Raw genomic sequence first — 14,596 nt, forward strand, 5'->3', positions numbered from 1 at the left:
TCTCCCTTTGTTACTAAAATAATTAATTTATTAACCCGTGACTTCCTGCTAATTACAACACTAATTTTCTTGCATTTATCCAGTTTTTCCATAGATAATGAATGTCATATATTACTGATAAACTTGATTTTGACATTTTAAAATTGATATCTAAGTTAACACTAATAAGAGGCTATGGTAATAGATCTGTTGAGTAAAATGTGTTGGTTGCTTAAGGAGAGAAAGGCATATCCATGACCCCTGAAAGTCCCTTTTTTCTCATTTCTCATATATTTTTGTTTTCCTTCTTTTTCTTTTCTTTCCTTTTCTTTCTTTCTTTTTTTTCTTTTTTCTTTCTTTTTTTTTTTTTTTAAGAGATAAGATCTCTCTACATTGCCTAGGCTGGTCTTGAACTCCTGGGCTTAAGTGATCCTCCTGCCTCAGCCTCCTGAGTAGCTGAGATTACAGGCTCTCGCTGTTTGGCTATTTCTTTATTATGATGTTCAGGATTAACAATATCCTAAATACTTGCTTCAGTTGCATCAGTACTTTCATTCATTCATTCATTTATTATGACCCTACAATTCTTGTATCAATACTTTATTTTGAGGACTTGGTAAAGAAGAGACAAGTGGTTTTCCTTCATTCTCAAGAAATTAGGGTTTTATTTCTGGGGTCATCATCCTTGGGTGAGTTTTTGCATTTTATTTTGAACTAATCAAGGAATAATAATTTCAACTAACATTAAGATAGTTGTCCTGGAATAAAACATAATGTTCTTTTCTACATCCATACACCATGCAGAAAGATATTGGGGAAGAAATGAGCAAAAGATAGAGGAGTGTAAGAGCAAAGATGAGAAGATTGGCTCCATAGTAAAGGTCTTTTACTTGAGTTAGGTCGTTTGTTTCTAACTCAAGCCAAATTTCTTTTTCTTATAGTTTTCTTTTTTCTTTCTTTCTTTTTTTTTTTTTTTTCAATATTTTTAGAGACAGAGTCTGACTCTGTTGCCTAGGCTAGAGTGCTGTGGTATCATCATAACTCACTGCAGCCTTCAGTTTTTGGAGTCAAGTCATCTTCCTTCCTCAGCCTCCCAGGTAGCTTAGACTGCAGGTGTGGCCACCTTGCCTGGCTAATTTTTTTTTTTACTTTTTGTAGAGATGGGATCTAGCTGTGTTGCCCAGGCTGGTCTCTAACTCCTGGGCTCAACTGATCCTCCTGCTTACGTCTCCCAAAGTGCTGGGATCAGAATTGTGAGCCACCATGCCTAACCCTCAAACTCAATTTTCTACAAACCTTAAGAGATACAAATAACAAAAGCTCCTGGCAATAGCCAACTCTTAGTATTTCTTAGAGTTTTTAATATAAAGACCCTTAAGGAGAACCCCCTTCTCACAGCATAGGTGAGCCTATTAACAAGCCCATTCAACTCCATTTCAGTGTCTAGTGTTTTCCCACCGTTCAAATAATTTGTAAGTATTCAATAAACAAAATAAATCAATATTTTTCATAAGAGAAAATACAAATTTTAGTTCAGACCTTAACTTGAACCTGCATTGAACTTCTTCTTATTCTTTATTGCTTTGAGGGTAAAATCCTAAAAAGCTTGGTTTCCCACCGTTCAAATAATTTGTAATTATTCAATGTAGTTACAAAATAAATCAATATTTTTCATAAGGGAAGATACAAATTTTAGTTCAGACCTTAACTTGAACCTGCATTGAACTTCTCCTTATTCTTTATTGCTTTGAGGGTAAAATCCTAAAAAGCTTGGAGTTTTTTTGTTTTTTGTTTTAAAGTCAGATTTTCAATTTGCATCTGAATTTATTATATGGGTGTTCATGTGAGATAGAACCAAATGCTTGTGGTTTGGTGTTTTTATAACATTGGCTGTGCTTTCTTTGCCTTTTAGATTGTAATACAGGTTCCATCCCCAGGGGATAGTAGTGGTTGGCCAGATGGTTATGAAGATTTGGAGTCAGGTGATAATGGATTTCCAGGAGATATGGATGAAGGAGATGCTTCCTTATTCAGCCGACCTGAAATTGTGGTGGTGAGTGTTTGTTGTCAACAGGTAGTTTGTAGAGAACTGTTGACTATTTGTTGGCTTTCATTAAGGACGATCAGAAAATGAAATTGGATGTTAAAGGCCAAAGCTCGTAAAGCTACGGGGCCTTCACACTTCTTGTGACTATGATTTATCTTCATTCGTTTGGGTTTTTTCCCAGTTTAATTGCAGCCTGCGGCAGGTGAGGAATCCCAGTAGCTTCCAGGACCAGCTCCATGGAAACATCACCTTCAACATGGAGCTCTACAACACTGACCTCTTTCTGGTGCCCTCCCAGGGGGTCTTCTCTGTGGCAGAGAATGGACACGTTTATGTTGAGGTGAGACCTGAACGTTGGCCTTGGGCTTTTAGGTTAGTGCTGAGCTGTAGTTCCCTGGCAGTAGCTAAAGCACCCGGTGCAGACCTCTTCCTGCTCCTCCTCACAGACCTCAATCAGCTGTGATGGTGGCTTGGCTCAGAGAATGTTTCCAGGTTGATTCCGATCAAAGCAGGAAATTTCAGGATCTAATACATTATGCTAAATGGAGAGTATATTTTGTTGATGAATGTTTAAAAAAAATCAACAAGAGTGTAAATTCTACTAATAAAGCCCTGTCCTTGCCTTGTCCTTTGCATTTTTGAAATAGTATTAATAGTTCAGTAGTTGCAATCTCAGAGTTGACCATGAAATATTGCAAACCGCCTCTTATGTTGTCATTTAAATTGTGCTCACTTTTAAGTGAAATGCTGCATGCTACCCTGTCTCATAAAAATTGTTTTTTCCTGATCATCTAAATATCTATATAAATTTATTAAAACTATTTCTTATGCATAATAATAATTTAAGCATAGCATAAATCTGGAATGACTACAAAATAGTAGGTAGTGGTGCTAATAATAAAATGACAGCTAACATTTACTGCAGTTTTATGTGCCAAACACGGTTATAAATATTGTAACAATTAATTAACTCTGCAGAGCAATCTTATGTGACAGGACTAATAATATTTCCATTTTATGAATGAGAAAATTGAGGCACTAGCTTGTCTGAGGTCACACAGCTAGTGCCCAGCGGAGTTCAGATTCAGAGGTCTTACTCAGGCCTTCTGTCTGCAGAGCTCACCCTGTTCTCCACTGGATGCTACTATCATTTATCCTCAAAGTGCCGTTTGATGGGGGAGAAAACATGGCCTCTTATCAATGCAGATATCCAGGTTCACAGATTGGATTCTAGAGCAGATGAATCTTACGGCATCAGGATGCCTGCTGTTTCTTGTGCCCCGGTACAACGTTTAGTGTTTCAACTGGGCATATTGTCTGCTGGTCTTAGGGGAAAGTCGTTGTCTGATGAGCAGGTGTTTGATGCTGAGCTGCGAGCTGATGTCCTCCTTCACAGTGAGAGGGGTGAGAAGCTTATAAGGTCGAAATGGGGTATTTCCACAGTTAAAAGTGACTTCAGTGCACATATTTCTATTTGGGAAAGACAAGGAACTCTCACATTTGCGCTGACTCTGGGATGGAGCTTGCTGGCTCTAGGTATTGTCTTCCTCGATCATGTGGATTCTGCCCCTCCTCTTTTTGACTCCCTGTTCTGACAGTTCTTCTGTTTCTTTGAGTACAAGTTTTTTCTCCACTGTGAAACATATATTGCTTTCTACATGCTGTTCCTCATCATAGATGTCTCCTAATCCAAGACTCCTGTTTTCTTCTTGCTTTTTTGCCCGTGCAGTCTACACGTGCTGTTGGTCAATGACTCCCTCTTGTGCTGTGGGTTTTAGGGGTGCTGCTTAAGTGCCGTTTGTTCTTCTCCAAATGTGTGCCTGGCTTTGCTAATTCATGGCTTTGTTGGTTTATGCTAATCAGTGGCCAATCGTCCTTGCGTATCTTACTTACGCTGGATAGTTTGAGTCCCCCGCCACCCATACGTGCTTACTTGAAATATGTTTTTGGTAGGGTTTTTTTTTTTCATCCTTGTTTTCCCATTTATATCTTCATATTTCATCTATATTTTTTGTAGTTAAATTTGGTAACTATGAAAAAGAGATTGTCAAGTGATTAAAAGGAAATGGACCTAATCTTTTTGCTACCACTTTAAATATCAAGTACATTAAGGAGACTTTGGGGAGAGGGAAAATGTTATCAATTACTCTATTTTAAGTTGTTTTAAACTACCAAAAATATAAGATAGAATCTATAAATGTTTTGCAAATTAGGATAGCGGCCATGCCTAATCTTTGGGTTAGTTTGGACTCCATTGCTGATAGGAAAATTTTTTACTTAGGTTAAGTAAAACTTACATAAACAACTATAAACAACTGTTAATTACCATAAAAATTTTAAATCTAGAACAGTACTACTATAATAGGTGGCATTTGTTGGCTGTCTGGATACCGTGTTGTTTGCATAGAACTTTTCCTTTACCAATTCTCACCATGACTGTGTCTCATAAGTATACTAGTGTCCTCGTCCTGCAGGTGAGGAAACTGAGTCTCAGAGTGCACAGCACATGAGTGGCAAAGCATGTGATTTCACTGGACTTGTCTCACTCCAAAGCCTGTGATCCTTCTACTATTCATTTCCAGTCTGTTTTAGAGTAAAAAATATTGCTGGTGATGTTTTCTCTCCTCCAATACAACTTTTTGGGATGCTGTAGACATTTTGCCATTACATACTTTGAGATTAGAGAAAAGATTTGAAGTCACTCTGTTACACATTTTTGTAATGTGGGTTCTGAATTCACGTTAAAGGGTACTTTTTAGTAATAACATGTAAATAATCTGCCATCTTTTCAAGATAGAATATCTTGTTTTTCAAAAATATTGCAAAAATAATGAAGTATCAGTATTTACAGAAGGTGACCACAAGGTGATATTATCATAATCCTCTTCATCCACATCCTCCTGCTTCTCGTCATCTCCATTGTTGAGTGTCCTGTACTAAACCACAGAGGGATCTATACGGAGTGTTTTGAATCCATGGTGCTGTGGATTCTAAGCCCCACGTGATGTCCGGGATTTCCCCTGGGTATCTCAACATGGAAAGTCTGTTTCTATCTCCATGTCTTTTGAAATGAATCTGGGGCTGTTGGCCTATGGGTAATCAGACTAACTTTATTTCTAAAGTGTTAAAGTTTGTTTTGATCTTAAGTTTAGTCAAGGAGTGAGGCTTGGGGGGTAGGGGCAGTTCACACAGTGATCCTTGTGTCACCAAATGGAGAATCCAAGCTGGTCTGGGGATTTTAGCCTAGTTCAGGCTAGTCGAGGTTTGAATTCTCTTTACACTTGGCTAAACACTACTTCTTGTTTCTAAAGAAAAGAACCTTAACAAGATTTGGACATAGCCCATACAAATGTTTTGTAAGAGGGACGTGTAAATGAGTTGGAAAAATTTCCAGATTAGATTTCCCTTAAACTACCCCTGGGCTTAAAGACTGAAGGGAAAGTACTTGGCAAGGCTGGTTTGGACCTATGAGCAGCTGGGACACTTTGCCAGGCCTGTGATGGCCACCAAATTGCACCGTCCTGACATCCAGTACCAGAGGCCAGCTCTGCCTTCTTGTGGTGAAGCAGGACTTAAGCTTTACTGCATGTTCCAGGCTGACTCTGACTTGTTACTGTTTAAAAGCTCAGTCTTCCTGCCTAGGTTAAATAGATTCTGCCTCTGTACTCTATTTTATGAGCAATTTTTAGAAAGAGCTTGGCTTTCAAGTATTACACTGTTATGACATTAGGGGCTTTGCCTATTGGTGTTTTATTTATTTTGGAAAATTCACTTTAGGTGCATGGTGTGCTTTTTGCTTTCATGTCTCAGAGAACTTATGGGAGATTGAAGAGCCTTACTCATTCTGTATTTGAATCTGCCAGACTGGTATTGGAACTAAATAATTGGCTGTCATCATCCATATCAGGTTTAAATGGAAAATAATCTTTCTTCAAAGAATGAATGTTACTTTTGTAATTAGAAATAAGGCTATATATATATGTTATGAAAATAAAGCAATGTCTCATCTGAAGGGCTATGTTGGTATAATGTCCTTGTGCGTAAAGTTAAAGTGAGATGCTATGAGTAACTCATTTCTGAATTCATCTTTCTGTCCTGTTGTAGGTATCTGTTACTAAGGCTGACCAGGAACTGGGATTCGCTATCCAAACATGCTTTATCTCTCCATATTCGAACCCCGATAGGATGTCTGATTATACCATCATTGAGAACATTTGTCCTAAAGATGAATCTGTGAAATTCTACAGTCCCAAGAGAGTGCGCTTTCCTATCCCACAAGCCGAGATGGATAAGAAGCGATTCAGCTTCGTCTTCAAGCCCATCTTCAACACCTCGCTGCTCTTTCTACAGTGTGAGCTGACACTGTGTACCAAGAAGGAGAAGGACCCCCAGAAGTTGCCTAAGGTTAGTGGGCCTTCATCCATTTGGACTGTTAATTTGGCATTTTCAGATAAGGCAGAGATCTACTGGAAAAGCTTGATTCCAAGGTCGTACAGGGTGAAGTTTTTGGTTTTGGAACTGCCCAATTGGAGTAATAAAGTCAGTGTTAGTGGGGAACAGGGAGTTTTATGGAGTCTTAGAGAATAAATCCTGACAGTATGATTTTTTTTTTCCATGCGTGCTACTTAGCGTAATACCTTACAAGTGATAAATCAAGACTGTTTTCCATTGAGGGGGAGGTCTGGCTTTATCTTTGCTTTTCGGATAGTGTACGGTGCCAAAAGTACAACGAGCCGAAAGGACAAGTTCAGGATTAATTTTCTCAGGTCCCGCTGAGACTTGTATTGTAATTGTTTTTTAACCTTGTCTCTGTGAATTATAAGGTTGACTTGTCTCAGGAGGACTTCTAAGGGAAACTAACAAATATTTTAGTTTTTCTCAGCTTCATATCAGTTCGTCGTGTTTGCCTTCTGTCCCTCCCCATATTCTGTTGCCATAACAAAAATCAGAACCATTTGAGAAGTGGCTACGATAGGGCAAATCCGCAAGCTTAATTATGATGCCGCATTAGGCTGGCCTTATGTATGAAAGGCATCTTCTGCTATAGTTGTGTTCCTGTGATCTGCCATAATCATGTATACTTTCATGTGTGCATTTATTCTGTCGCTGTCTCACATGGTGTAAACTAACTTCTCATCCTTTTGTAGTCACATTTCAATCGATGCCTAAAAGGCTAAGAATTAAGCTATGTAATTAATTACGTATGGAATTCTCTCATTTAATACACAGCTGTTAGTTTTAGGTGTCTCTATTATTGGACAGATTGCCATTGGTCTGAGTCTTCTGCACCATTATATTCCTCTGGACATCCATTTCTCTGATAAGACCAAAGAGAATTTTGTTTATATATGTAAATTCAGCAAATACAGTTCACAGTCATTAGGGAGCACATACAAGGTGATTTAGACTGTATTCATTAGCTTATTTTTGGAAACACTGATGCCTTAGCCTTGTGGGCATTCACCTTCCAGTGGCCATCAAGGTTGGGATTTAGTGGACAGTGGTAGAGAGAACTTAATGCTAGGCTGTGGGGCCCAGCTGCTTCCTGTAGGCAGAAGGATGTCTTTTAGGGGTGAGGAGCCTAGGAAGGGAGGCCTGGAAGTTACTAGGGCTCTTTGCTGGTGGCTGGTGGCTCTCCAAAGCTGGCCTGGAACAGCCCAGCTTCACAGTGTATTAATCTGTGAAAATTAATCCTAACGTTTCCTTCCAAAACACTCTTAAGGAGAGTTCTAAGTGCCAGGGGATGACATGATGGGATATGCATGACCCTAAACCCCAAGTTGCGTTTACCCCCAAGGTAGGATACAGTGGGGAGAGCCTGGGACTGAGGAGGAAAGCCTGCTGCTTCCTAATGGGGCTTTAAGTCAGTCCCCGGCCCCTCGGAGCCCGTATTTGCTCATCTATAAAACTGAAACAATAATGCCTGGCTTCCCTCCTGGGTAGAGGAGCAAATGAGACAGTAGATATAACGACTTTCCATTTATTCAGCAGAGGCTTAGGATGAGCTGTTACCACTGTCTTCCTGTTTGCTGCTTATATGTAGTGTTTCTGTATTTCTAGTCACTTCTCAGTGCTTTCTATGACAAAGGAGCCAAAGCATTTTCTAGGAAGAGGCCTCAAAGATCATTGAGTCCAACCCTGCCCTTTGCTAATGAAACTGAGGCCCAAAGAGTGACGTGTCTCACCCAGGGTCACCTACTGAGTTAGACATAGAATCCTAGACTCTTACTTAACCGAAGAAGTATTAGGAAAGTAAGAGTAAAATAAAATAGAAGAGGAAATGTAAATCTTTTCAATAATCGCGCCTCTCCACAGAAAATCCATTGTTTCCCTCTACAAGAGGGCCATTGTGAAGGCTTTTCTTTTGGGGCGTGGAGGAGACTTCTAATATTATGCGTCTGACTGGCATGCTGCTCAGAGCAGCAATGACAAGACTAAAGGCTTTGCTCTTTTGTGATTGGAAGAGTGGAACTTACCTAGTTTTGGGGATGCCCACAATACTTTAAGTGATATGTTTCTTCTTACAACAAAAGCGAATGGGTGTCATTTACATTAGAATTTCACCTATTGATGAGTATAGACAACAAACCAAAGTTATTTTAAAGGAAAAGGTACTGGAGTGTAATCATACATTTTCAAACAGATACAGTGGGCCCAGGCATGCTTGTTAATAAGTTTGAGGCCTTAAAATAGCTAGAAGCAGCTGATCTCATGGCCTCTCCACATGGCACAACTCCCCAGGACCTGCCTTTTGGAACATTAAAAGCAGATGACCCTGGAAAGTTTAATTTCGCATGAGCCTAGGTCAGGATTAAAAATTAGACAAACTCAACAACATGATTATGTTTTTGGACAGTACATGTAAAATCTGTCACGTTCATAATGCAATACAGACGGTCCCTGACTTATGATGGCTCAACTTAGGATTTTTTGAATTCATAATCGTGCAAAAGTGATACACGTTCAGTAGAAACTGTACACTTTGAGTACCCATACAAACATTCTGTTTTTCACTTGTAGTATTCAATAAATTACATGATACATTCAACACTTTATTATAAAATAGGCTTTGTGTTAGATGATTTTGTCCAACTGTAGGCTACTATAAGTGAGCACATTTAAGGGTGGCTAGGCTAAGCTACAATTTTCTGTAGGTCAGATGTATGAAATGCATTTTCATCTTATGATATTTTGAACTTACAATGGGTTTATCAGACTGTAACTCATTATAAGTTGAGGAGCACCTGTACATGAAGTTTTCCACAATCACAAATCACAAACATGAACCATTTACATGAAGCCAGCTTGGTGAAGGGCCAACATTAGTCATAAGTTCTCTATTTCTAAACTAAATAACACTAAGCCCTCTAGTTGTTTTGTGGGGAAAAGGAAGGGGGGAGGACAATATCTATATGCCATCCAGTGATATTTACATCTTCAAGTGCAGCTGAAAAATACACTGAGCCTGCCACAATGTCTCCCAGATTATTTGGGGTTCTTTGAAAAACACCCAAATCTGTTTTCCGGTGCTAAACAGCTGTGAGCTGTCTGAGAAAAGGCCACAGGACAGCTGTGCAGGCCGAGTGACCCCGACCCTGCTTTGCTCTGCCCCCCCGCAGTGCGTGCCGCCTGATGAAGCCTGCACCTCGCTGGACGCCTCGATGATCTGGGCCATGATGCAGAATAAGAAGACGTTCACCAAGCCCCTGGCTGTGATCCACCACGAAGTTGAATCCAAAGGTGCGCTTTGGGAGGCTCAGTCAGAGAATAGGGGCCCAGGGGCTGCTCATTAAGAAGATCCAATACCATGAATCAAAGTCCAGTTTTGTTCAAAAGATAACTTAAGGGCCAATTAGTAACTTTAGAAGAGGATTGTTTTGCCTGAAGAGTCTTTTCTTTCACTGGTTCCCTGCCATTGTGGCAGAGTTGTGATACATACACATCATGTCCTCTGAAAAATCAGATCAGGGTCAAAGTTGTCCGTGTCATAATGTCACTCTCCCTTGCATTCAAATATGTTTCCTTGAGTCTTCAAGAAAGGGTTAGAGTTACTCCCGGCATGCTGGGGATTGCAAACGATCCATAGCTCACCTTTCTGTGAGCTACTGGTAATGGTTGTGCTGGCTACAGGCTATTATATTGCTTTGTCAAAATTGCATGTGCCTTTGAGAGAGAGGGTGTTATATATGTGAACATTCATCTTAGGTGTCAGAGCAGAAAGAAGATTGAGAACCACTGCCCAAATGCATTTTATAATTTAATTTTCAGGATTTTGCACAATCATATTTGTTGCTTGAAGCCAAGGGTGCCTCTTTCTACATGTGCAGACACATCCAACAAGTACATCTAGGAGAAAAAGAAGGACGTGCCCTAAGAAGTGTAGCATCAGTACCCTGGAGGACAGGCAGGGCAGAGCCAGGCCTGGCATGGGCCAGGCCAGCCAAAACCAGCAGGGAAGCAGAGCTGGGCCCTGCAGGGGATGTTAGGAATGGATGTGAGGTCCTGTGGACCTAGTGGAGAGCATCTGCCAGGGACCCACATCACAGCCCCAAGGACTAAACAAGCAAGAACACACTAGGCAGCTGTCAACATCTAAGGAATGGAACTAAATGTCACATGGAATATCTAGGCAATTATAGTTGTCATTGTTTAGAAACATTGTTGTCTAAGGGTATCAAACTGAGAGAGAAGGCTGGGAGAGTGAAAGTGGATTCCAAGCCTCCAGGGTTAGATATTTTAGGGCTTGAGCTGCAGGCTGCCTCTTGCCACCCTGAGGGGCAGAGAGTAGCCTGGGCACTAAGGGCCTTAACAGAAGCCAGTGAGCTACCTGGCTCCAGTTGCTGGGCATTAGCTGGGAGACCTGCCGGGTGGTGCTGATACCAGCTCTAGGGTTTGAGGTGCCTTGGGATGGCATTTCTGATCTGAGTATTGTTGGATTGGGATTTGGCAAGGCTAGGCAGCAGGGGTGGCCCTGAAGCAGGCAGAAGCTACCAGAACAGAGGCATGTGGGTGCTGTCCAGTTTCTTGTTTGGTTGAGTGACCTTTATGAAAAGAGCAGTGCCATTCTAATTGTCCTATCTGGTGGTGGAATTTGCCCCTTCCTAGGAACATGCTCCCTTCTGAAGGGCAGGAGAGTGCGGGGGGAGGGCGCTGGCTTGGAGCTAGGAGCCAGAGGCGCTCCCAGCTTTCTCCGCTAATTTGCTGTGGGGGCCCAAGAGAACTCCCCCCACCTCTTTGGGTTTCATTTTCTTTATCTGGAAAGAAGAGGTTTAGCCCAGATGACTTCCAGAGGCCGTTTCAGCTGTAATACTAAACTATGCTGTTTGAAGAAGCAAAATAATCTTTAATTCATTTCCCGGCCATCCTGAAGTTGGTGTGAAATGTACATGTTAGATGTTTATTGGTTCCTCAGCAACGTTTTTGTTGTTGTTTTAATTGGTTGGTTTTCAACCATTTGAAAGTCATAACAGCAATAGTCTTTGTATAAAGGGATTGCCCAAATAGTTCCTTTTTATTGGGTTCAGGGGAAAGAAATAAGAATAAATTAATTGTGTTGCAAAGTAATCACAATTGGGCAACAGCTGGCTCTGTTTTGTACTATGAGAGTGAGTCGTTTAACAATAGCAGCGGCTACTCGGCCTTCATCTGTTACTCTTACCTATTTTGAGAGAGGTAGTTCTGCTGGTAATTGAAGGCAGCAGTTTGCTTTTTCCCATGCCAGACAATAATTAGGCATTAATACTGCAGCAGTATAACTTCCAGCAATTCATTCATTCTTCTTTTGAGTCTGGTGGTATTTTTCTAAGTAATTTCTCTTGTAAATTAGGTAATTACTTTTATTTAAACTTAGTGTAATTATATTGGAAGTTCAATGTTTTCTTACATAAAAGTTCAAGAGGAAAATTTTACCAAATATCAAAGCAGTTTTATGAGATTTGCTAATTGAGACTAGATTTTAGTGGAGAAACATGTGGGTAAAGAAAGTTTATTACTTAGGTTTGTTAAACAAATTGAGAAGGTTAAACTGCAGGCCAGCATCCCGGGGGCTGTATGTAAATTTGCTTTCTAACTTTGCACTGAATCCAGTAGGTTTTCTGACAGGTTTCAGCTCTGTGTATGACTTCTCTCACCTTTTATATTTGTTTTCCTTTGACTCTGAAATAATTTCTCCTCAATGCATTGGAGTCTGTGCTTTCTCTCTGCCTCACAGTGAATTGGAAGAGTCATTTGAAAAGGGAATATGACTGTTTGCCTAATAGCGTGGGTTTATTTGAATAATAACAGGGTCATGAATGTTCTTCCTGCCAGACAGCTTTGTGTCCATTTATTGCAGTATCTGTGGGAGTAGGCAGGTCACTTACCATGGGATTAACTTTTTGGGTAAAAGCTTCCCAACCAATGGGATGCTTCACTGTCCTTTTACTACACAGGTGCTCTTTGAAGGCCATGCCAAAGCTCCGGCTCATTGGATTCATTTTATTTTCAACAGTTGGGTCTTCTGGGGCAGCAGATAAACGTTCTGGTTGGCAACTTCACAGCCAGGCAGAGAGCTGCTCTGTGGCCACTGCTGCCAGTAGCCCTGACAAACTTCCAGCGATGTTTCTTCCTTCTGTGGACAGGGAAAGCAGGCCATCGAGACTAAATAAATAATTCTGGGTTCCTCCGCTGGGCCACTGTTTTTAATGGAACCTTCATGAGCACATCTTTGCCACCTTTGATCTCTAAGTCCCTTGGGAACCAGCATTGGGTTAGCATTCTTTTACTACCTAAACTCTCCACAATAGATGATGGTGCTGGTGGTGGTGATGATGGAGATGTGGATGATGATCTAACATTTATTGAGCATTTACTTTGTACAAGGCTCTGTGCAAAATGCTTTATGTGGATTATCATATTTAATTTCACATATAAATGATAGATCTGAGATTCAAGTCCAGGCATTTCAATTCCAGAGCCTGTCCTCTTAAACACTATGCCTTATCCCAGAAGGAGGTTGATTGTAGTTTTTAATAAACCCTACAAGCAACATAGGCAGTTACTTCTTCACACCCCCCTCTTCCCACCCATCTCCCTCCTTTACATACCATATCACATTGGTATTCAAGGTAACACTCAAATACGCTAATGATTATGAACTGAAAGGAAGATGAAGAATTTTAGGGAAAAAGTCTGTTCTTCCAAAGGGTTAAGATGTTGGGAAATACGTAAACTGGGAGAGTATTAAGGTTTAGGAGTTGTTCTATGATTTTGAATTGTAACGTACAAAATAGCCCAGAAAACAGGAATAGTTTATGCATATCATGGTTTATGGCAAAACAATTAAAATAGTTGAGATGGTGCCATCCTGCTGTATTTTTTGAAATATTTTGAAGTATAGGCATGTTAGTGTTATTTGCTTTGGATCCTGTGCCCACTTTTTACAACATCTAAGAACACTTGTGCTTACACAGTAAAAATGGTTACAACACGACACTGATGACTTTTTCAAAATGGTGAAAGGGAGGAGTAACTTACATAAAAGTTCAAGAGGAAACTTAGTGCACGTACAAAGAAGAGTGTGAACGTGAGAGAACAATAAATGTCATTCCCAAATTTGCTATGATTTATATACATATATACTTATTTAATTCTTAGCAAATTAAATGTTTGAAATACTGAATTTTTCTCCGTATTTCTACCACAAATTAAAAAAAATAAGAGCGCCTGCATATCTCGGACACTCAGTAAATGTTAATTTCCTCTCAATTTCTCAGCCAAACTGAGGGTGTTTTGGGGGGCGGGGAGGAGTGGAAGGGAAAGTTATGAATGTCAACTGGAAGTTAATCCAAGAGAGGCCTTACTTTTTTGAAACACATTTGATCTTTGCAGAATGAAAATACTCTAACGGACCAGCCGGGGTTCATCCCCAAGCTGAGGTAGCAATGAGGAGAGACTGAGTAGAAAGATGGTACCAAGCTTGAGTGACAGAGAAAGCATTCAGCTTCTGTCCGATAGGGGAGAGGAATGTCATAAGGATTTTAAACTCCATGTGCTTCACATTTTTAAAACTTTTTGTTTTGGAAAATTTCAAATATATACAAAAGTAAAATAGGTTTGAGTAATTACCAATTCATGGTGAATCTTGTTTTATCACTTTCTGTTACCCACTGGATTGTTTTGAAAGAAAACCAGTCATTTAATTTTGTCCATAAATATTCTAAAAGTTAAGAGCCACGAAAAGATCTTGAGTGGGACTAGTGATTAGATCATTTAGGAAGACTACTCTGAAAAAAGTGTGAAGATTGGGGTGCTGGGGAAGTACCAATAATAAGATACACATGATATTTATGGGAATTTATTCCCCAGAAAGTTTATTGAGTACCTACTATATGCTAGGCATGTGGAAAGCAAATTATCCTGTCTTTAAGGCCTTTACAGTCTAGTGCAGGGTTTCTCAGTCTCAGCACTATTGACATTTTGGGCTTAAGTTGGGTGTGGTAGCTCACTCCTGTAATCCTAGTGCTTTGGGAGGCTAAGGCAGGAGGATCACTTTGAGGCCAGGAGATCAAGACCAGCCTGGGCAACATAGTG

General features: G+C 40.2%; 1 protein-coding gene across 1 annotated transcript in view; it reads left to right on the forward strand.

Moving 5' to 3' along the window:
- The window catches only part of TGFBR3 (transforming growth factor, beta receptor III), a 140,073-nt gene that overhangs the window by 106,996 nt on the left and 18,481 nt on the right, over positions 1-14,596 (forward strand). The window contains exons 11-14 of the mRNA XM_012661017.1: positions 1,892-2,032; positions 2,208-2,366; positions 6,131-6,430; positions 9,646-9,766. Of these exons, the coding sequence (XP_012516471.1) occupies positions 1,892-2,032; positions 2,208-2,366; positions 6,131-6,430; positions 9,646-9,766 (721 nt within the window). The remainder of the gene's footprint in view (positions 1-1,891; positions 2,033-2,207; positions 2,367-6,130; positions 6,431-9,645; positions 9,767-14,596) is intronic.

This window comes from Propithecus coquereli, unplaced genomic scaffold (assembly GCF_000956105.1).
Source record: "Propithecus coquereli isolate 6110/MARCELLA unplaced genomic scaffold, Pcoq_1.0 Scaffold7, whole genome shotgun sequence".
Lineage (NCBI taxonomy): Eukaryota > Metazoa > Chordata > Mammalia > Primates > Indriidae > Propithecus > Propithecus coquereli.